The sequence below is a fragment of the Coturnix japonica genome, chromosome 9 (assembly GCF_001577835.2).
Source record: "Coturnix japonica isolate 7356 chromosome 9, Coturnix japonica 2.1, whole genome shotgun sequence".
Lineage (NCBI taxonomy): Eukaryota > Metazoa > Chordata > Aves > Galliformes > Phasianidae > Coturnix > Coturnix japonica.
The window spans coordinates 13,373,776-13,394,989 of NC_029524.1; the positions used below are offsets into that span (position 1 = coordinate 13,373,776).

At 46.6% G+C, this 21,214-nt stretch overlaps 1 protein-coding gene and 1 long non-coding RNA gene across 2 annotated transcripts in view; one reads left to right on the forward strand and one right to left on the reverse strand.

Moving 5' to 3' along the window:
* LOC116653832 lies at positions 1-7,999 on the forward strand. Its single transcript, XR_004308330.1, has 3 exons — positions 1-2,298; positions 7,048-7,271; positions 7,782-7,999. It is a non-coding gene; the product is annotated as an uncharacterized LOC116653832 (long non-coding RNA).
* The window catches only part of PDE6D (phosphodiesterase 6D), a 27,727-nt gene continuing 9,647 nt past the window's right edge, over positions 3,135-21,214 (reverse strand). The window contains exons 2-5 of the mRNA XM_015871725.1: positions 8,543-8,631; positions 6,555-6,680; positions 5,616-5,721; positions 3,135-3,763 (exon numbers count right to left, since the gene is read on the reverse strand). Of these exons, the coding sequence (XP_015727211.1) occupies positions 3,682-3,763; positions 5,616-5,721; positions 6,555-6,680; positions 8,543-8,631 (403 nt within the window). The 3' untranslated portion in view covers positions 3,135-3,681. The remainder of the gene's footprint in view (positions 3,764-5,615; positions 5,722-6,554; positions 6,681-8,542; positions 8,632-21,214) is intronic.

The window sequence follows — 21,214 nt, forward strand, 5'->3', positions numbered from 1 at the left end:
GGTGCTGTGCTATGGGTTGGGATGGGTGGGTGCTGTGTGTGATGGCGGTGATGGAGCTGTTGGTTGGTGGGAGGGGGCTGGTGTCCAGCCTTGTGGCTATGGGATGTGGTGCTCTGTGGGTGTCTGCTCTAACCCAACTCAACCCAAGGGCTGTCCCCTGCGCCCCCTGCTTTGCTCCTGACTCTGCTGCTGGAGCTGAGCTGTTCCTTCCATCCTCAGCTGGATGAGTGAGTCCATTTCATTTCTGCCGGGCTGCTTTGGCACCGAGATGCTTGTTTTCATCCTTAAAAAGCAGCCGTAAGAAGAGCAGCATCGAGCGCACGGGCTGCGGTGGAGCCGTATTTACACCAGTGCCAAACAAGCTCAGTCTGCTCCCTGCCCTCATTATCTGGGCTAATTGTGCTAGGTTCTCAGCTCACATCCCGCTGTGCACTACCTGCCTGTGGCCCATAGCGCAGCCCTGCCCTGTGTGTGCTCACAGCGGCTGCTTTGCAAAGCAAATGCTGCAGCCGGTGCCTGCAGCAGCATTGGGGCAATGGGGGCAGGATCCACATGGCTGTGATGCTGCAGCTGGAGGCTGAGGACGGGCACAGCTCGTTGCACTGGTGGTGGTGCAGCCTGCAGCCCCAGCTCTGCCCTCAGTCTTGCACCGTGTTAGCGGTGCATGCCCTGCATGGCGCCCGCAGGTTGCAGCCCTTCTCTCCCTGCAGCCCCGTGCTCAGACCTGCTGGGCTGGGCTGAGACCGGACACAGCTCAGTGCAGGGAGAGCCAGCTGCTTGACTGCAGCCAATCCCTGCTCACCTGTGCAGCCCACAGGCCAATCGCGTGCTGCCACCTGTCCTGCTCCTATCCGCTGCCTCCATCGTTCCCTCCACCAATGCCAAGCAAGCAGCACCCAGCTCTGGCCAATCGCAGGCTGCTGTCTGCTGTGCCCCGACCAACCGTGAGCCGCCACCTGTCCTTGCCTCCCATAGCAGCTGCCCACCAATCACAGGGCTGGCTGGCTGCTCCCAGCCAATCCGATGTCATCCTCCTTTAGCAGCGCCAGCCAATCAGAGCAGCCTGGCCCTACTGCAGGGTATAAAGCTGGGGGGGCTCAGTGGTGTCAGGGCCTGTTGTGGGTCCTTATGGCTGTGGGTGTTTGAGGTTGGGTTGTGCAGGGGCTGTGGGGCAGACTGACCTTCATGGCTCTGTCTGGGCCGCTCAGGTTCTGCCTGGGCCTCATGCCTTCATGCTGCTCAGCTGATGCACCGCGGGCAGTGCTGCCGTGGGCTCCATGAGCTCAGTGCTGTGTGGGGCCAGCCCGGCTCTGCCCATTGCAGGTCAGGGCCTGCTCTGTCTGCTCCTCCCGGCTGCTGCTGTACCATCATCCAGCCCTCCTGACCTCCTGGCTGCACCTTGAGAAGCTCCGTGGGACGTGGGGCACCCGAGGGCTGGGCTCGGAGCTGTGGGACGGCAGAGCTCGGGCTGCGGGTGGATGTGGGCTGAGGTCACGGCGCCGGCTGTGTCCAGGGCCGATGCATTGCGGGTGTCTGCTCTGACCTGGATGAATGAGCACAGCCTCCAGCATGGCTGCTCAAGGTCACCAAACCCGGAGGGGCTCTGGGGTGTCTCTGTTACACATCAACGTGCAGAGCTGTTCCTTCACGCTGCCCGGCCTCAGTGTGAGGTGCCCTGTACAGCAGCACCTTGGAGGGGGTTGAGTCTGGGGCTGTGGCTGGTCCCGGCCCATCCCATCCCAGTTAGTAAAGGTACCTTGTAATGGCTTACAATAGGAGAGCCCAGTCTGTGCTCGAGGCAGCAGAGGGGCAGATCCCACTGTAGGCCCCATGATGGGGGACAGCCGCGTGTCTGATGCCCGATGGGCTGCGCTGGGTTCTGCTCTCACCCTGCCCTGCACAAGGGCACAGTGTGGGGCAGGGTGACCCTGTACCTCCTGTGTCGGTCTATGGCCGCAGTGTGACCCCAGTGCACGGTGAGGAGCTGCCCTCGGCCAGCAGCGCTGTGTTACATTGCGGCCTGGGGACACAGCGCTGTGTTCATTGCAGTGTTGCAGCACCATCTAGTGCTGCCGCCCGGGGAAGCCGGACACCCTGCAGCTCCCGTGGAGTTACTGCAGCACCGCGGGGACGGGACTGCTGGATGGTGTCCCTTGGGTCACAATGGGGCTGTGACACTGAGGATACAATGGGAAACTGGGGATGTGGGTGACCTTCCCATGGGCTGCACAGGGCTGAGATTTCACTGCCTTGAAGGAAGACACAGGGACCCGCAGCCCGTGTCAGCTGCAGCACAGGGTAAGAGTAGCAAAGCGAGCTCTGAGCATAAAGTGGCCCCGGGCTATTTGTGCGCCTTTTGTTCACCCATAACCCTCAGACAATTAACCGCATCACGGAGGCTCTGCTCGCCCATCCGTGCCTTATCGGCAGGGCGGCTGTGGGGCACGATGCCAGGAGCAGAGCCCCGAGGCAGCAGGTGGAAGGAAGGCACGGGGAAGGAGCCGGCCCCTCGCTCCTAATGAACACCGGGGTGCGGCGTGGAGATGAGATCCCCATGTGCCCAGAGCTGGGATCCCCATTGCAGCACATCTACGGGCCATTAACGGGCTGTAAGCCGTGCCCGTGTCTTTGCGGGTGTGATGGGCCCGACACCCAGTGGAGCCACTGGAGGGCGGCAGTGCTGCAGCGCTGGCATGGACGGCAGGATGGGACTTAGAGGTACCCGCTGTGCATCCTCCCAGCCTTTCATGAAGGTATTTTTACTGTTTTTGATACTTTTTGCCTCCCCTCTTTAGCAGAAACACCGCTATCGCTGAGATATCGTCAGAGAGAGCTGCTGTGTAACAATAATAACGCTCATAGGGATTAATGATCCCACTCAGCAGGGAGAAGAATGGGGCTTTTACCTCCCACCCACACACTGAGCGGCTGAATGTGGGATCCTGCATCTGTCCTGGAAATCTCAAGCTCTGGGTGATCACAAGGTGGTGTCTGTGAGCTGAGGCTGAGGATGAAACTCTTGCTAAGAGTTACAGGGGCTGAAGTGCAGAGCCCTGTTCTGCTGCTGTGTGAGTGGAGCTGTCTGTGCTGGCATTCACTCCTGTAATGGAAAGAACACACGGAATCAACGGTGCTTCCCTTCTTTGGACGGTAGGAATGTTTTAATTGAGAAAGAAGTCGTAATTACATCGGGTGATCTCACAGTCTATTTTACAAGGTCGGGGGGGAAGAGGAAGCGTGGACCAGTTACACAGAAACCCAGTGAAAGGATAAAAACCTACGATGTGAGAAAACGGAAAGGTGAAATTCATCCCTCCAAAAGGAAACGAGTGGAGTTGGGTGTGAGTGGAACGGGGAGCTTTGTAACGGGATCCAGAGAAGTACAAAGGAGGCAAAACTAACATAATTTACAGTATTGGTTCTGCATGACCATCGTGGGCCCGTTGTCAGAGACAGCCTCTGTTCCCCACTGCGCTGCCGAGCAGCTGCTGCTGCCTCTGAGGGTTTGATGGGGTCTGGTCAGAGAAGAAAAGCAAAAGAAGCGATGGGCAAAGGTCACAACCCACGGTGAGGTGGTCCCCAGGGTCACCGCCTACGGGAGTGTCTTCCACTGGATAGTCAGGAGGTTCTGCACCAGGAACTGCGCGGAGGAAAACTAAAACAGCTCCAAAAAGCCCCGTCTCAAACGTAGAAAAGTCTCACTCTGGAAGTGCTTACAAGAAGGTCGTCGTCGTAGAATTTGGTTTCTATAATAACATTACCGCTGCGGAAGGAAAAGAGAAAGAGGCATTAGGAGAACGCACAGCAGAGATCACACCAGAAAGCAGCTCCTCTCCGTGCTGCCACGAGCCTGGGCTGATGTCTGCCCCTGTAAGAGCTCAGAGCCAGGAGCAGGGAGTGCTGTGTCCCAGCCCTGTGCCCTCTGAAGGATCATTGTATTCCCACATGGAGCAGCTCCCACCAGCCCTACAGCACTGCCCCTTCGTGGGCTCAGTCCCATGCAGGCTCCCTTCTACCGCCCTCTTCCCTTCAGTGAAGCTGGAAAACAATGTGATTTCATTTTTACACGCTATCTCTCTGTCTTTTAGTGCTCAGCAAGTGACTACAACCAACCTAACGTGTCCTTTCCCCCAGGACGTGCTTTAATAGAAATATATGAGCACACTTCACATAAACTGCAATGGCAATTTAGATTTGGGCGTGACAAAAAACACTGAGACAAACACGGAGTCTAAAGGAGCGTGGGACGGAGAGGGACTCTCTGTGTCTTAGCAGCGGAAGAAGGAAGAAGCTGATTTCTTTGGGCTACAAAACTTGTTTGCATCTGCTTGGGCTAAATGTTCTCTTACAGAATGACCCAAGGAGAGAAACATTGCTCCAGGGAAAGAACAGGACACTGGGAAACCCTCAGTGTCATTTGAAAACCAGACTCTCAAGACTCAAAGTCACGCAAATGACACGATGTCCTGAGACAGTCAATGCCAACTTGTCTGATGTTCCTTTACTCTGTGCCTAAACTGGTACCACCTGACAGACTGGGAGCCACCAGCTCTGTGAGCCAAAGGCACCTACAAACTTCTGAGCAGGCAGTGCCAGGAAGCACCAACCCAATGCTAATACCATCTTCTGAGCCCGCTATCTCTTTGAAACGTGCTGCGAATAGAAAGCAGTGCTGGTGGTTCCCATCCCGGTGCGTTCTCTATGCGACTGGCTTTCCTCCAGATGGAACGAGAGGGAAAATGGAATAGAGGGAGGTCTTCCAGAGGGCACGGTGACCTTGCAGTGAGACTCGCTGCTCCCTATCTGCCTCGTGTTGGCACAAGGATTCCCACAGCCTTCTGTCTCTGCTGGCAATCTGCTCCTTGTGCGCTTGCCAGCACCCATCTAGCACCGCACCAGCCGCAGCAGGGAGGGAGGCCTTTCATCAGTGATTACAGCTTCCCTGGGGCTTTCCTCTGGGAGCCTTTTCCTTCATGCAAACAAAGCTCGTGCCCGTTGTTCACATTCAGAGCAGTGCCCAGCACACGTTGTTCTGACCTACTCAGAAGTTGACGTGCAGACTCTGGTGAGGAGTCTTCTGGTTTATGAGGGAAGTGTGTGAATCCCATTATGGACTGCAGTAAAATGATTCTTAAAGGTGTTTTATCCCCTGATACAACTCCATATGACTAAATATAAAGTTTATACTCCAATGTCTAAGACTCAAAGCCTGGAAAATGGTAGTGATGAAACAGACATTAGAGCAGCTCCCATTCACTTACCAATGGCTGTATCTGAGAATGGCCCAAACAACTTTTTATTCTATGGGCCCACGTGGATGTAAGGGGTACCAAGTTGTAAGGCATTTTAAAACCCTTTTTGCAGATCACCTTTCAAAATATGGAAGCAGCTCTAATGAGGGATCAACTCCAGTTTCTCCAAACTTTTTATTGCTGTATTAATGCAAATTGAAGCTACGGGACAAAAGGTAACGAGATTGGCTTAACCCTTTTGTCTCGCAGTGGCTAACAGCACTGAGGGCGACTCAGTTGGTAGCAGCTCCCTCTCCATTCCCACTGTGGCCCCCAAGGAAATGTCCCAGCTGCTCTCAGATTCCTTAAGCCCAAGGCACTCACGTTAAAACGTTTGCTGACATCATCTGTGATTCCGGTGCTGCCTCTATCAAAGACTGCCAAGTGTTTGTGGAGTTAGGAATCACAAAACCGAATTCAAAGAACCATTCTGCAAAGTAAAAAACAAGATTCAGAGGCATTTGAAAGAATTAAAATTAAAACAACAAACGGTTCTTTTGCTTTTCACCTGACAGGCTGGGGAACTCCCTAAACTATCCTAACTCTACTGCCAACATTTTATATTTAAATGACTTGGTGCTGGACCAAACCCTGCCCTCCTCTTACTGCTGATACTCCTTTCTGTAATAGCTGACAGAGATGATAAAGACATGCTGCTTGGCATGCTGCTTCCTTGACATTCAATGGAAATTCCATCACGCCTAACTAGGAATAGTGAAACCACATTCCCCTCTTGCAGCCATCCCCCAGATCCAGTTCAGACCAAGCATTACCCCAAAGGCAAGGAGGCTGATGTTGATCTGCCCCTCCTCCCCCCCAGATTAAGACTGATGCTGCAGCCAGGGAGATGAGATGGGCTGTGCTGAATGGAGGCACAATGACAACTGGCAGTGGCACTGCTGTAACCAAAGTAAAGCAGAGCTCTTGTGGCCCAGCCTACAGCGTGTATCCTGGCAGCATGAGGTGCTGCTGAGGAAGATATGCATGAGTACCCACCATGGGTGACACTGAAATAACCTGGTTCCGAGCCCCAGGCAGCCTGCAGTGGATTTGTGCCCCGCAGCGTGATTACCCAGATTTTTGGCTTACATAACAAAGTGTTAATACACTTATGAAATGCCATCCCTAATACTGTGGCCCATTAGTCCTGACCAGATGAATGCTTCAAGGGTTACTCTGAAAAATTAACATTTCTGTGTTCGACCCATTTGAGCTCCTCTGATCCCCCACCCCGGGATCCCTCCCCGCGCTGCAGCTGCGTACCTTCTAAACACTGCCCTTTGAAATAAACTTTCTGTTCCAGTCGGAATTTTTCCATCTGTTCTGCTGAGGAAAAGTTCAACTCCCGAGACACTGCTTTGCATTTCAGGATTTTTTTAGGAACTCGAGCTGCCAAACAGATAAACGACCATTATTAGGACACAATAAGACAAACTCAGGTGCTATTACAGTGTACTCTGAAATACTGATTAGTGCAGTACAAGATCACAGCGGCAGGAGAAACACAAACACAAAGGGCTCCCCCTGCTTTGCTTTTGTGGGAATGAAAGCCGAGATGCAGCCAGGTGAAGTACCTTGCCAAGAGCCAGGAGCACAGCACCGCTCTCTCAGACTCTTAGCTGTCTACTGCTAAAATACACGGTTCTTCAAGCCAAAACGTGAGATGTAATTTGAGTTTCTGCTTTAGGAACCGTGCAGCCAAAGGGCTCCTCTGTGCACTCAGTGTTTGTCTTTCTCATTTCTTCTTCCCTTTCAGGCCGTGCGTCCCCAGCAAACCACAAAGGGCTGCTGCTCAGCCCAGCAGCAGTTCCAGCCATCTCCACAGCCGCAGGCAGAAAAATCACTTTCAGAACTTAAGAGACAGTTTAAGTGTGAAAATAATCAGTGATCCAAGATACCCGGGCTCTTGCAGCGGTGAGACACCGATACACGTGGCAAAGCACACCTGTATTTCATGAGGCTTTTTTTGCAGGCACAGAGGTAAGAGAAGAGGCACTTTACAGCAGATTCTCATTTGCTGAAAGGTCCAAATCAGGAGAATATATTAAACATCTCCAAAGCCCACTGTACGTAAGTGGTGTGATTGTACATAATCCTTCCTGTGTATCAGAAAACGTTTCTTTCATGTGGATTTATTAGAAATAAAGCAGGGGGGGAATACAGCTGGTATGTGCTTTATATGCCGAACTGTTCCCAAATGGAAAACCTACCCACATGTTCCTGAGCAGACAGCAGGTCGCTGTTTAATAAGAGTCTATCAAACCCCAGGCAAATCCAACTAATGTAAAACAGCTTAATGGAGTAGGACCTTGATATGAGACCAGTCGAGAGAGCAGGAGGGTGAGGGAATGCGAGCTACCATCCTGTCCATGGGAAAGATACACAGCCCATGGTTTGCCAAAATAGGAAAATGAAAAAGAAAGCTGAAAGTGCCAAGGAAAAGTTTTGAATTTAAAAGCACTCTGATGGTTTTTGGTCTTTTTTTTTCAGCCTGGAAATCTGCATGGCACCATTCTTGACTGCTCTCACAGGTACAGACTGCAGCCTGTTGCGAATAAACAGCCCTCAGCAGTGAGGTGTAAAATGACTTATTAAACTATTCTGCGATCTAGTGATTGCATTTCTTGATGAGCAGGTTTGCTTTAATACTGCAAAACTACAAAAGGAAAGGCTGCTTTTAATACAAGTAGTTCTGTGTAGCCTTTAAACCTCCAATCTAAGAGATTTTCATTGATATTTCTAACATCAAGCGGAACATTTTCAGTTACTTATTTTTAAACTCATTTTACCTCTATCCATCTCAGCATTCCTTCCTTGCTAAGCTGTATGGGAATAGCTTTTCCCCCTCTCTTTTCCTAATGAAGACCATCTCATCCTTAACCTTTCCAGTGGCTTTTTCTAATAGCTGCTCTCCGCACCTGGTCAAGTTTGCAGTCCCCCATCTGAAAGATGGATGACTGAACTGCATGCCAGATAATGTCTGACCAATTCCTTGTGCAATGGACATTAATCTCATGCCAGAATATGCTTTAATTCATTCCCTGAGCTCCTCTGATCGAGGTGAGCTGCTCATTCTCTAACCAGCTGAGGTTCTGGCTTAGCGATGTTTAACTCGTCCCTTTTGCCAGACACTGATTCATTCCCATCCTTCTCCACATGCTCCAGGTGTCTCTCAAAGCACAGCACGCTAGCAGTTCTGGTGACCAAGAGGTACAGTGCCACCCAGCCCCAAATGCACATTATGGCCGTACCTTCATGCTCCACTCCAGGTACAGACAGATCTTCTGTTCCTTGCCAGAGGATTTTCCCCGTTTCTGCATCCCGAAGATTCATCCAATTTCTGATTGGGAAGCAATTAAGGAAAACAAGCTACCTACGTCCCCAAATGCAGAAGCACCTGGAATTCTTAGTTCAGCTCTAATACAGGCTATTCCAGCTGAGTTTCAGGCATCTCTTCTGGTTTGCAGGAGGCCAAGAAAAAAAGTCATGGAGCAAATAAATGAACCAACCAACCTCTGACCGGAATGTATGCAATGAGAGCTGCAGAGGCACAGATTCAGATTCCACTTAGACTAAAGCCTGTTAACCTCAGTTATCAATTTTTGTCACTTCCAAAGGGTAGAGGCAATGTCACCATTGCACAAAGAAGTGGAGCATTGCTAACAATAACAGATAATCCCACACAAACACTCCATCATTTGAAAAATGCTAGAAAAAGAAGTGCTTCCTGTGTAACATTACAAAAAGAGGAATGGCACGAGGAACCATTTGTTGTGGTTCTCCATCCTCTGTCCCCCACTCTGTGCATTTATGTAGCCTGACTTGTTCCAAAAGATCTACTTACTATCTGCCATTTGATACATAGGAAAACAAGGAGAAGGTGGAGAGCATCATCCGGGAGTGCTCCACATGCTGCCCTCATCTCCTGGTGGAAAGCTAACAAGTTGAAATCCCTCCCCAGGTACCAAAGCAAGGGAGATGGGGCTGCAGGCAGCAAGTCAGAGAGAAACAAGCAGCAGCATCATGGCAAAAAGAACCTGCAGAGAGGCTGGGCACTTCATGTAGTTCTGGCTGGAAAAATCCAAGACCCCAACCAGCACGAGCTGCAGGATGGAACCACCTCAACTGTTATTGAAGATGTCAAAAACATTAAAAAAGAGCCACCATTTTTAGGTACATCTTCCTACAGACAAACACAAAAACTAGCCAGGGTGAAGCTATTTGCATAGAAAGCACTATGCCATCTATCACACCACGTATGAGAGAAAAATAACAAATGAGACAATCTGAGCATCTCACTGACAGATTCATTTATCTTCACAACACCCCGAGATGTAAACAGACTTGGCTATTAGCAGTACAGTAATTCACTAAATTGGGCACTTGATTACTGAAACCCTACGTTATATTTAAAACATGAGCCCCTCCAGATGTAATCCTTGCTTTTTGTTAACTATTGGTATCAGCTGGAGTTATGAGCTCCCAGGTCTGGCTGCAGGCTGTGCAGTGCCAAACTGAGCAGCAGACTGTACAAGGGCTTGGGTTGGAAGCGGCCTTAAGGACCACCCAGTTCCTACCAGGGTCACCTTCCATTAGTCCAGGTTGCCAAAGCCCCCTCCAACCTGGCGCTGAGCACCTCCAGGGCTGGGGAACCACAGCTCTGGGCAGCAGTGCCAGCACCTCAGTGCCCTCTGAGTAAAGAATTTCCTCCTAACATCCAACTGAAATCTCCCCCCTTTTAGATTAAAGCCATTCCCCCTTGTCCTACCACCATGAGGCCGGGTAAGAAGTCACTCTCTGTTCTGCTTATAGGTTCCCTCAAGGACTGGAAGGCTGCAGTGAGGTCTCCCTGGAGCCTTCTCTGATAACACACAGCCAGTTCACAAGTTATTTTTCCCCCTGTAACTAAACATTATTCAAAGGGAAGATCATCACATCTCAAATACACACACAGTCGTCTTCTACTGGAACAAGAGCTTCAATTGCAGGAGATTCACTGTTGAAATCATTTCTAAAATTCAACTGCAGGGGAAGTAAAAAAAAAACAAATGGGCAAAACACACCTGCCAAAGCTGCAGCTGTGCTGCTTACCCAGTTAGCAGCTTATCACACTATTTCTGTCAGCTTGGGCAGAAAGGCTGGTGCTAGGACGTAGCCCAGAGGGAAGAAAATGGAGATCTCGAACCAAACCCACACACGCAGTTATCTTCTAATGTGTTTAATTGGTTTAAGATTCTTCCATCCCAGCATGAGAGATGCTGTTACTAAAAATAAAAAGTGCTCCATCTTCCAAGCTGCAGCGGAGACCTGCGGGCAGGAGGAAGAGGGCACTTGGAGTATTGCTGGAAAGGAGAAAGCAAATGAGTCCAGGTTTAACACAACTGTTCTACTTGGAGAGGCTCACGCCAAACCACCTGGTGGGGCAGCTCCAGAGAACAACTGCAGGGCCATGAAGTTACAGCTTTGTGAACTTAGTGTGAATTAAAGAAAAAAAGGAAGAACTATAGAATATCCTTAATTCTGTTTCTCGTTCTGAAATCCCAAGAACACTGCCCAGCCACTACGTGTTCATTCTCCTGACTTTTGGGGCATTTTCTGTAGGAAACAATGTCTGATTTAAGGCTCCTGAGATCAAATACTCTTCAATCCTGAAGGCAGGGAAGGATTAGGTAGAACAGCTGAAGGAAGAGAGTACTGTTGATCTATTTATATTCCACCACCTATCGGGTCAGCAAAGTCTTACATAAAAGCTTTGTAGTAGCAGGAATTTGACTTGCTTTATATACTTGACATGAATTAACTTCCTCACAGACCTACTTTGCTTAGCCTGATGAAGGGAAATGGTTCGTGCATTTCTAAATCCAATTTCTGGTGTCTTGAATGCCTCTGATCTCAGAGCAGAAACTCCTTCCCTTTCCTATCTGTCACAGACATCATTTCCTTCAGACAAGTCAAAATATACGTGCTTATCTCTAAATGTTTTAGCACTGCAAAGATCCCCATGCGTTACCACACTGGTAATTAAGAATCCCCTTGAAGGAAGGGGATGAGTACAAGCAAAATGAATCATTAAAGGAATATGGAATTAAAGGAGTTCTGGCCCAATCTCCCACATTATTATTTGTATGCTGTAATGTTTAGCACTTCATGAATATCTGAAAGGCTGCAGAGAACAGTGGGTGCCATTTCTCCCATTATAAACCAGTCTATTTTGAATTCTGTTCCTTGCTGTCTACATCGTTCTCAAACCTTTGGAGCTGCTGCACTCTTATCTCTCATAATAAAATCAAGCCTAATGTTCATAACTACCCCTGGATGAGGTCTTTCATCATCTTGGCAGCATCAAAAACAGCTCACTGCATGCCAGGTACAAACAGGATCTCAACTATCAAGTGGAAATAAGGATTGTCCTACAGGTTAAATGACAAAGAGAAGGCAGAGCTGGAAGCCCGGAACCATTCAGACTTACAACTCCTTTGCAGACCCAGAGAAGCTTCAGATCTGAACTGCTCAACCTGCACTCCTGGTTTCACACTGCTGTGCAGAACAGCTCCAACCACACGCTGCCTGAAGTGGGAGAGCGTGCTGCTTTTCAAGAACGCTACAGAGAAGTGAGGATCGGCCTTTAGGGCCTGTATTTTTATCAGCTGCATTTTCCCTTTAGAATTCTGTTTACTCTGAGGTTTCAATTCAGTCTGAGGAGTCAGGACCAAAATAAATTACACAAACAACTACCAAAACGACAGGATTACAGAACAGACCACCCGGACATCCTTATGCTCCTGCTCCACTGATACCATTAGTCCTCTAATCTTAACAGTCTCCAATCTCACTTTTTATTACAATTCCCAAATCCTTCCTTGAGAGAAAGCTTAATTGTGTGTTTATGTTTAAGCATGGGCACACATACTCTGTAGAATCAGGCCTTAAAGTTCACTGTTCGCATACAAAAGAAAAGCAGTTGTCTTCAGTGTTTAATAAGCCACAAGTGTAAATGCTGGCAACCTGCTAAGAGAACAGGAGTCTCTCCTCCTAGGCTAAGGTTGAAGGTTCCATCTTTGCTTGCAGATGCCGTCTACACAGATCTTGTATCTACACAATGTTTTCATCCACCATCGGACAGTCCTGGATTAAGTTCTGCTTGGCCTATACTTGGAAAGACAGTCGCACACATTACTGAACCCCCTGTCAACCTTACATGAATACCTTTAATCGAAAACAGTGTTAATAGTGCAGAAGTTCACAGTGCTACGTTCTATTAAGTTAAATAGATCTCAAATCACTTCTGTGGCAGAAATGGTCCTAGAAGGCAGTCAGCTTGGTCCTGCTGTTAGGCAACAGTATTCACTGCTACATGTCACACTCTTCTTGCAAGAACTTGACAGACACACTCTGCACTTGGGTGACATCCCTGCAGATGAGCTACGTCCCCAGCCTGGACGTATTTTCTACTTGAGCGATGCAGAGACAATATATATTAGGAGGTTTGTGTTGCGGCACGCTGTCAATACCTACAACACAAATGCAGCATAGATCAATCTTTAGTCAGATCAGCTGCAGTGCTGATCAAATGGGAGAAATACACAGCCATCTCATTCAGCCTACCCTGGAAATGCAGCAAAATCATGTCCAACACTTGCTAATACAACATGTGTGCAGATGATCCCGTTTAACATCTGTGCCTTACAGACAATTTTGGTCCAGCAAGACAACTATTATTCACTGTTTTCATCCAAGCAGACAACCAACAGTCAGCTCTACTCCACAGCACCCAAGTGACACCACGTAGCACGGAGGGAAATAAAATGGACTCACAGAGCAAGGAGTTAAGTGCTGCTTCAAGTGGGAATAAGCCCCAAAGTGAACCTCATGGGGCTGGTTCTCCTGTCATTGGGAGCGAGCTGCTTGGTGTGCCAGCTTTGTGACTGTCAGAAATGGGTTTTGTTTCCTGTAGAACCAGGTGCTAAGCTGGTTCCAAGGCCCAGCGAGTAGCAGCACAATAAAAATGAGCTGAAGCAATGCAGTGCCTTTCTGCTGCTTTTTGCTGCCTGTGTCTTTTAGGTTTCTCTTTGGCTTCTCCAAACAGCCTTGATAGAATTCCATTATAGCAATGCCTCAGCAGGAAGAATAATGTGCGAGATCTGGAGATTGCTTTACATCCTAGGTAATAAAACAATCAATAACACAGAGAAACTCATCATTGTTTGCAGGACCATCTCATAAGCATGACCTGCACAAAGAAAATGATTTTCTCGTTTCCAGCACGGTAACACCGCTCCTCCCCACCTTCCTTCCATTTTAAATGGATCTTGAAATTAGCATGTAAGAAAAGCCTGAGCTCACGCTAAGAAAGCTCTGAATATTAACATAATTAATGTCATCAGTAATACTTGGAGTTTGCAGAAACAGCGGGTGAATCAATGGGAACGATGTATTCATCCAAGAAAAGAATGTGACCTTTAAAATCCATAGGGCTTGATCAGAAGGTAATTTTAAGGCGGTTTCCTCGTTGCTCAACAGCAAGAATAAAACCAAACGTAGCTAAGAGAGAGAACATGCAGGGGAACTAAAAATGCAATTAAAGCCTAATTACAACCCTGGGACCACCATGCAGAAGATGCCCCACCTATAGTAAGGTGTGGCAGCACACAGGGCAGCCTGAGAAGCCACCCCAAGGAAAGGCAATTAAAAGATCGTTCCTGCAATTCAGATCTGCCTAGATAGAGCTTTGTTAGAAAAAAATCCAGAATGTTTAAAATGAAATTAAATGCTCCAAACCCCAAAACAATTTGGAATAAAGAGCGTGTAATTCAGCTCACCCGCTCTTCAATTCCAGCACATCACACCATTCTCCATGCAAGTGAGCACCGTACGGTGATTCAGCCATTGGAACAACTTCATTTTGTCTCGACTGCTTTAGAACAGTCAACATTCTCAACACAATGGAACTGTGATGGTAACACTTCAAGGTTCTCAGCAGTAAGCGAACCAGAGGGAGTTTCATGGAGATAACTTATCAAGGGGTTCTGGTAGATAGATAGCTTCAGCTGGTAGACAAGGCTGCAACCAGAGGAACGTACCGCCCTGCACGTCATTGCTGTTCTTCACACACTGGATATCCTGATGGTCACACAGCAAAATTAGCTGTAATGTTATTTTGAACCTCAATATGCCTTTTAATTTGATACCATTATTCAATTTTATACCATATCAAAATCCACATTATGTCAGTTTGCCTAGAAAGGAAAGCTTGGTTTGATTTCATGTCAATCTATAAGAACCTTCACATTTCTCCGTGCAGGGCACAGACCTGAGCAGAGAAACAGAGACTTCACTGACCAAATATTTCAATGTGATGAGCATGGCTGCTCAGCTGCTGCTCTCACACAGTTTCCTTTGGAAGACCTGTAGCCTTGTGTCAAGTGTGGAAAAAAAAACCACCCTGAAAGGCTTTAAAAAGGCAGTTTTATATAGCACTGTTAGAGGCCAGTCAATGCTTTTATTCCTCGAAGGCCTCTGCAATAATTTCTCCGTCGAGTGATGTTTATTGAAGACGGTGCAGCTGAGCACCAGCGGGTTCCCCTGCTGTTTGGTTTATCTGTCCTCTGAACTCCAAGCAACATCTCGGTCTAAAAGTGTTCCCCTGGTAAAATAAGCAACTGACAACACAAAAAGCCGAGACGACTTCCAACTGCCAGCACTAATGTTGTGCCTACAAGCTTTTCCCCCATTGATGTTTCTCTATTTTTTCTCTCCTTTACCTCTTCCAGCAGAGCTCTCTATCACAGCAGCCCACTGAGTTCCAAAAGACTAGACCTAAAAATCCACAGATTGATTTGATTCACATACTTTAGAAGCGTTATGTCACTTACTGGATGTATCAACACATCAGGTATTTCTAAGAACAAGTCTGCAGACTGGAAACTGCTGTCTGACCGAGCAGCTGGCAACCCTGCCCACAGCAGGGGGCTGGAGCTCAATGATCTTTAAGGTCCCTTCCAACCAAAGCCATTCTGGGATTTCATGATTCCATCTCTAGAGGTGTTTAGCTTCAAGTCTCGTCCTTAAGAAGAATCCTGCTTCCCTCTTAACAGGCAGCCAGGAGCTGTGCTCTCTGCCTGATGGAAATTCTGACTCTGGCTTGGAATGAATGCGCTGAAGCAAACTGCTGCTGTCACACTGTGGGGTGGGTGCCAGTGGTTCCCTTCACTCCATGTTTTCTTGCTTTTGGTGGTTTCTTGTTCACCCTAACCAGAAAGCAGGGCTGCTCTGAGTCACTGCCAAACATCGCTAATGGAAGCAGGGAGCAAGGAGGAAGTAAAGATGACTGGTTACAGAATTAGAAGTACTTCTTAAGTGTCTAAAATGGCACTGTAAAGCAGGGCAAAAAACAGATGTGGTAGCTCTGAGAATAGCAGCAAAATGCTTCCAGCCAAGAAAATGAATAAACCTATGAAACTTATCAATAACACCTTTGTTCACTTATTAATGACACCTTTGTTCACTCAGACAACATAAAAGCACCTGGAATATAAGAGAGTTATTGGGAAAAACACTGTATTTGTTTCTTTCTCTGTTCTCTGTAATTCAGATGGAGTTCCTGTGAAAATGTTTTATTTCCTTTGCTATTTCCTTTAGTTTGGATGCTCAAGCAAATTTTGAAGTGCTTCAGTGAAACCCACCTATGGGCCATATTTAAACTTTCAGGTCGTTTCTTTGTTCATTTAAGACAAGCAATGAGTTAAGGTACAAGTGACCTCCTCCGCTTAAAAAATTAGAGATGCCACTGATGTGCAGTTTCTAACATGTCTTTATGGGCCAGGCTTCCTCGCACACAATGTCATTAGGTGTAAATGGGAGCCCCATGAACGAGTGAAGACACAGCACTTTTTCATGTATCCAGGCTGTCCTCGGAACTGCTGCCTCCAGAAACTGCAGCAATAATTTTGCAAAACGTAGTCAGCACTAAATCTGGAAGGTCAGTTTTAGGACAGACGCTGCGACTGCTCCTTTCTGGCACAGACAGGCATGCACCATTTTGTACCGAGCAACCATCCATTTTCTATACAATGACACTCAGGGACTGCAGTCCAAAAGGCTCTGACGAGCCTATAAACGTATTTTCCTACTTAATTCCAAACAGCCTGATATCACCTTAACTCCAGCAGCACTCTCAGTGTCAGTTTCCTTGAATATGAGCAGTCAGTTTTCTTTCTTTCTTGCTTTCTTTCTTTCTTTTCATTACCTCTTTTCAGAGCCTCCTGGGGTCAGAGCAGTCCTAGAACACAACGCCTCTGGAAAGCAGGCAAAATGTTCCAGTAACAAGCTTTTCCTAACTGAATGTTGCTTGAGAAAGTTTCCAGTAGCTCCAGCCTCCCAGATCCAGCTGGGACTGAGCAAGGATTTAGAACTCTTTTTTTTTTCACTCACGGTGGTAATGATTTTATAAAACCTACTAGCACATCTAGTTCAGTGTTTCAGTGGGAAATGTTCCAAATCTTAGCCATCTACCTGAAGCTGAGCTTCTAAATACAAGGCCACCTTCCATTCACAAATTCCCATGCAGGAATATGTATATCCACCTTAATGAATTTCCTCTATTGTGAAGGACATATGAATGTTTGCTAACTCTGTCAGATACAGATTGCTCCACACAGGCCAATTTTAAAGAGAAACAGCAGATCTATTAGCACAGACACACGCTGTGACTGCACAGCAGGGATTATCAGCCCGGGTTTGGCTACCAGCACTGCACCTCAGTATCATAGGCCAGGAATACAGGCTAATGACAGCCAGACAGAGCCAGCATGTGTTGATCGGACCTTGAAGTGCTGAACCTCAGCTGTGACATTCTAAGCCTCATTTCTGTGCTTTGAGAGAAGCCACTGCCCTTGTCTACTCTATCAGAGGAATAACCTTTTGAAAACCAAATAGATTACTTAGTTGAAGAGAATGGAAAAACATTTTAGGAAATGAGACATGCACTTAGATGAGCCTGACATGGACTAGCTACATACACTGTGAAAGGGTGACTGCACCTTACTTGGAGTTAGCAGAAACAAAGCCGTGGGGAATTCCACCTGTTGGTGCAGAGTGCATTTTAGTTCAGCCCAGATGAGCTGCTTGGCTTCCCAGCACTTGTTCTATTTATTTCTCTACTACAATCTTCTCAGTGTGACGTCTTCAGGAGATCACCACTTCCTCTATCCTGGCCAGGGAGATTAAACAACATCACACAATGAGAAAGCAAGTGTCTGAGGCTGTACTCAAAATCTAGGCTGGTTTGCCATAAAGACGTGGCATTTAAATGACTGAATAATGTAAATCTTGCACTACTAATTGACTGCTGTTATGAGTAGGTATTACAAGAAAAAAATCAGATCTTCCTTTTGAAAATACCTCTTTATCTCTATATAAAAGATTTCCCCTGAGGTTTCTTATGTTCCTGGGAGATAGGAATTTAGTGGTGGACTTAATTGTGCCTAGCTGGCACTGAGACCACAAGCTAGGGAACAAGGGGGCTGTTTTTCATTTTCATAAAGCTCAATAAATACACTGTTCACTATGAGAATGACAAGTGATATACAAGCAGAGCAAAGTCCATCTATTTTTGAACAGACCGGTACCAGATTTTGTAGTGTTTCTTTACAGGATTCACCAGTATAACGAGGATCCCAAGAACATAATGGAAGTAATTAACCTCCCATTTTTGTGTTCACATTCATGTGAGGCTGCTTTAGGATGAGAAACATGGAGAGAGAAAAGAGGATCAAGCTGAAACAAAAAGAGAGGATTTACTTCTTGTCAGTAGTTTGGCCACACTACAAAGCAAGCAGGCACAGCAGCAATAAATTGGGGCATTTTAGGAGAAAAACTAAGCAACAATCTTTGAACCACACAGCTGAAAGCTCAGATGCGTGGCATCAAATAGCCTCACACTTAAATAAGACTGCTTTAATTGCGTATTTTCTATCTTTCCCCATTGTAAAACAAACAAAGATGCCATTGAGGATGCCACTGGTAAGGCAATCAGAACATGAGCTCGTTATTATGGTAATATTTTGCATAAAGGCTTCCCTTACATTTATTAATCCAAAAGAACTCTTATTTCAATCCCCATTATTTTACTATGGCAGCTCAAAGACTCTTCTGGATTTTTCTACTTGCTCTCCAAGCTACTAAATGGAGCTGCCTCTCTTTACCTTCACTTAGTCAATTTCCAGCTGCATGCCCAGTGGTTTGGTAATGTGTGGTGCTCCACATTACTCCTGCTATGGATGGTAGCCCATACCAAAGTTTCACACCACACAGGTCAGACATACAGCACGCACATACTTCTAGACATCTATGCTGGTAAAACCTCCTATTAATCATTCCAGTGCTGCCATCAATTAAGTAGCTGATTAGTGTTCACAAAGGAAGCAGTCCCGCCAGCTTGGTTACCTCTCTCAGCGGGATACTGTTTAAACAAGAATCTTACTTTAATCTCTGTTGGCAAAAAATATATATATATATATTCTACATTGAACATGTAAACATTTCATCTTTTAGGGGAATCGTTCTCCTCAGTCTTCATTAAAGAAAAGCATCCCAGTTCTTTCAGCAGCTGCACGCCGACAGGTTCTGTAAAATAAGGAGGAGATACAAGACCTTCCAACTGAACTGTGTGCCCCACACCTGCCCCTGCTCTGCAAAGAACTGTTGGCTCAGAGAAGGTTCCATCCACGAACCTTACATGAGGCAGACTTCTCCTTTCCTTCCATACCTTCTTAATACAGATCAGACAGTAGAGGGATGCACTAACACATGAGACAGTGGAAACCTGGATGGTAAAAATCAGCAGTTGTTCGCAGTTCTCCTTGTTGAACCAAGCAACTTGGCCATTCAACCTTTACATCTTAAAACATAGATTTCAACACCAAATCTCTCTGCAGTCCTAATTTAGCTTAATGAGAAAAAAGCTGCGGCAAGTATGTCAAGTGGCAGACAGGCAGCATTTGTCAACGAGCTTAAACACTGAACATGTCCTAAAGGAGACGGGTCTTCAAAAGAAAACACTTCTTCTACACCTTTTTTGTTAACCCAGCTGAGTTAGCTATACTCTTAGTGTCTGGGATAATTGATATATAATGCCAGCTATAAGTATAGAATTTGATACAACGTTCAATCTTCATTCCACATGTATCAGTGGGAACATTTCTTCCCATAACAGTTTTGCTGGAATACAGGAGATTGATTCACCCTCCCAAAATGATATGAGAGGATTCTGCTTGTTGGAGCTATAACAGGAAAGCCTTAACAAGAATCAGTGCTTCCATCTATGAAGAAAAATAACAGAGCTGGATAACAATCAAAGAAACCTTTCACAGCAAACCTGAGATACCAGAGTTCCTTAAATGTAAATTCCAGAATCTAACAGCGCCAACACTAAGATTACGCTACATAACCCGTTATATACAAAGCCATCAGCTCAAAGAACTCTCAGGAGATAGTTTGGTGCTTGCCAGCATTCTTATATAATTAGTGAATGGCTGGCGCATGCAAGTAGGCAACTTTTGTATCAAGAGCTTTCATATTCAGCCATCACGTTTGCATAAGGACAGAGTAATTCCTAGAAAGTCCTGCCCTGACTTTTACATTTCTGTTAAAGCTGACGTTGCTCGGCCTCTTGTTCTTTAGGGAATGGGGAAAGTGCAGAAGCAAAACTGCCTGCAACGCCACCCTTTAATTTGTGTTGCTGAGAACAGATCCTGGGCTGAGGGAGAATTCAGAGTCATTATCAAGTCAGGCGCCCACCTACACAGAACAAAGCAGAAAACTGCCATGGAACAAAACTGTGTGCAGGGACTCCTTACAGGGAAAATCTGTAGCTCAGACTTCACAGAGCCACGTCCTGATTTCAGAGAGGTCTGTAAAAGAGGAAGAATTAATTTGTGCAAAGGACTTCAGAGGCTCAGAGGTTGTTATTTGGCCAATCTTCAGGTTCACAATCAGCCCTCCAAAGCCCCATCGGATCAATAAAGCCTACAGCCATGATGTCTGGTAGCTCCAACCTTCCAGGAAATGAGCTTGTGAGTTTTATTCTAATTGTAAACACACAGGTGTCGACACCACCAAAATCAATAGTAAAAGGAGCACTTAACAGATTCTTGCAGTCACTCAGAGAAAAGTGGGAATAAAAGGTCGAGCCCTGAATTTCTCTTGCATTCGTACACTGATTCTGTCTAAACCCACCTTGTGCTATACAAAGAGAATTTCTATTCCTCAATATCTTATCAATACAACATCAATTTTTAAAGAGTACCTACTGCCAGCAGCTGAATTAATTAGGGGTTTGCCAATGTACAGGAGCCAAACCAGAAAAGGCCCAGAATAAATTCATCCTGTATTTAACCCTTGTCTGAATGTTCTCTTTCTGCATTGAGTCCAGTTCCAAAGCGACTTGATGTGCTTTGAGGCGACTTCTGTTATTCGAAACAGGACACATCCTGGGATGAAGGCATCCATAGTGGAAAAATTAAGCAGAAATAGTTAAGCTGGAGTATATTTTTGGCATATAAAGCCGTAAACAGGTGCTGTTTTACTCGCACAGTGGAGCTGCAGCAGTTCAAACGAGCTGCACACTGCCCAAGGCAGCTGGCTTAGAGACAGCGTGTATTCCCTCGGGGCGGGATTACTGCTCTGCATGCTATTCAGGAAACCAGGCCAGACAGTTGACCTTCATTTTCCAGGTGTGCTCATATGCCCCCTCTCATAAGCACTGCTAAAATGTGACAAAAAGGAATGAATCCTGAAAAGAAAGCTCCTTTACGGAGCTTTCAAAGGAAACGCACATTGCAGCCACCAGAGAAAAGGTGGAATGAGTACTGCTGCTAGAGGACAGCTGTTAATTAGTCTATGAGGATTTGTGTTTATGACAGTGA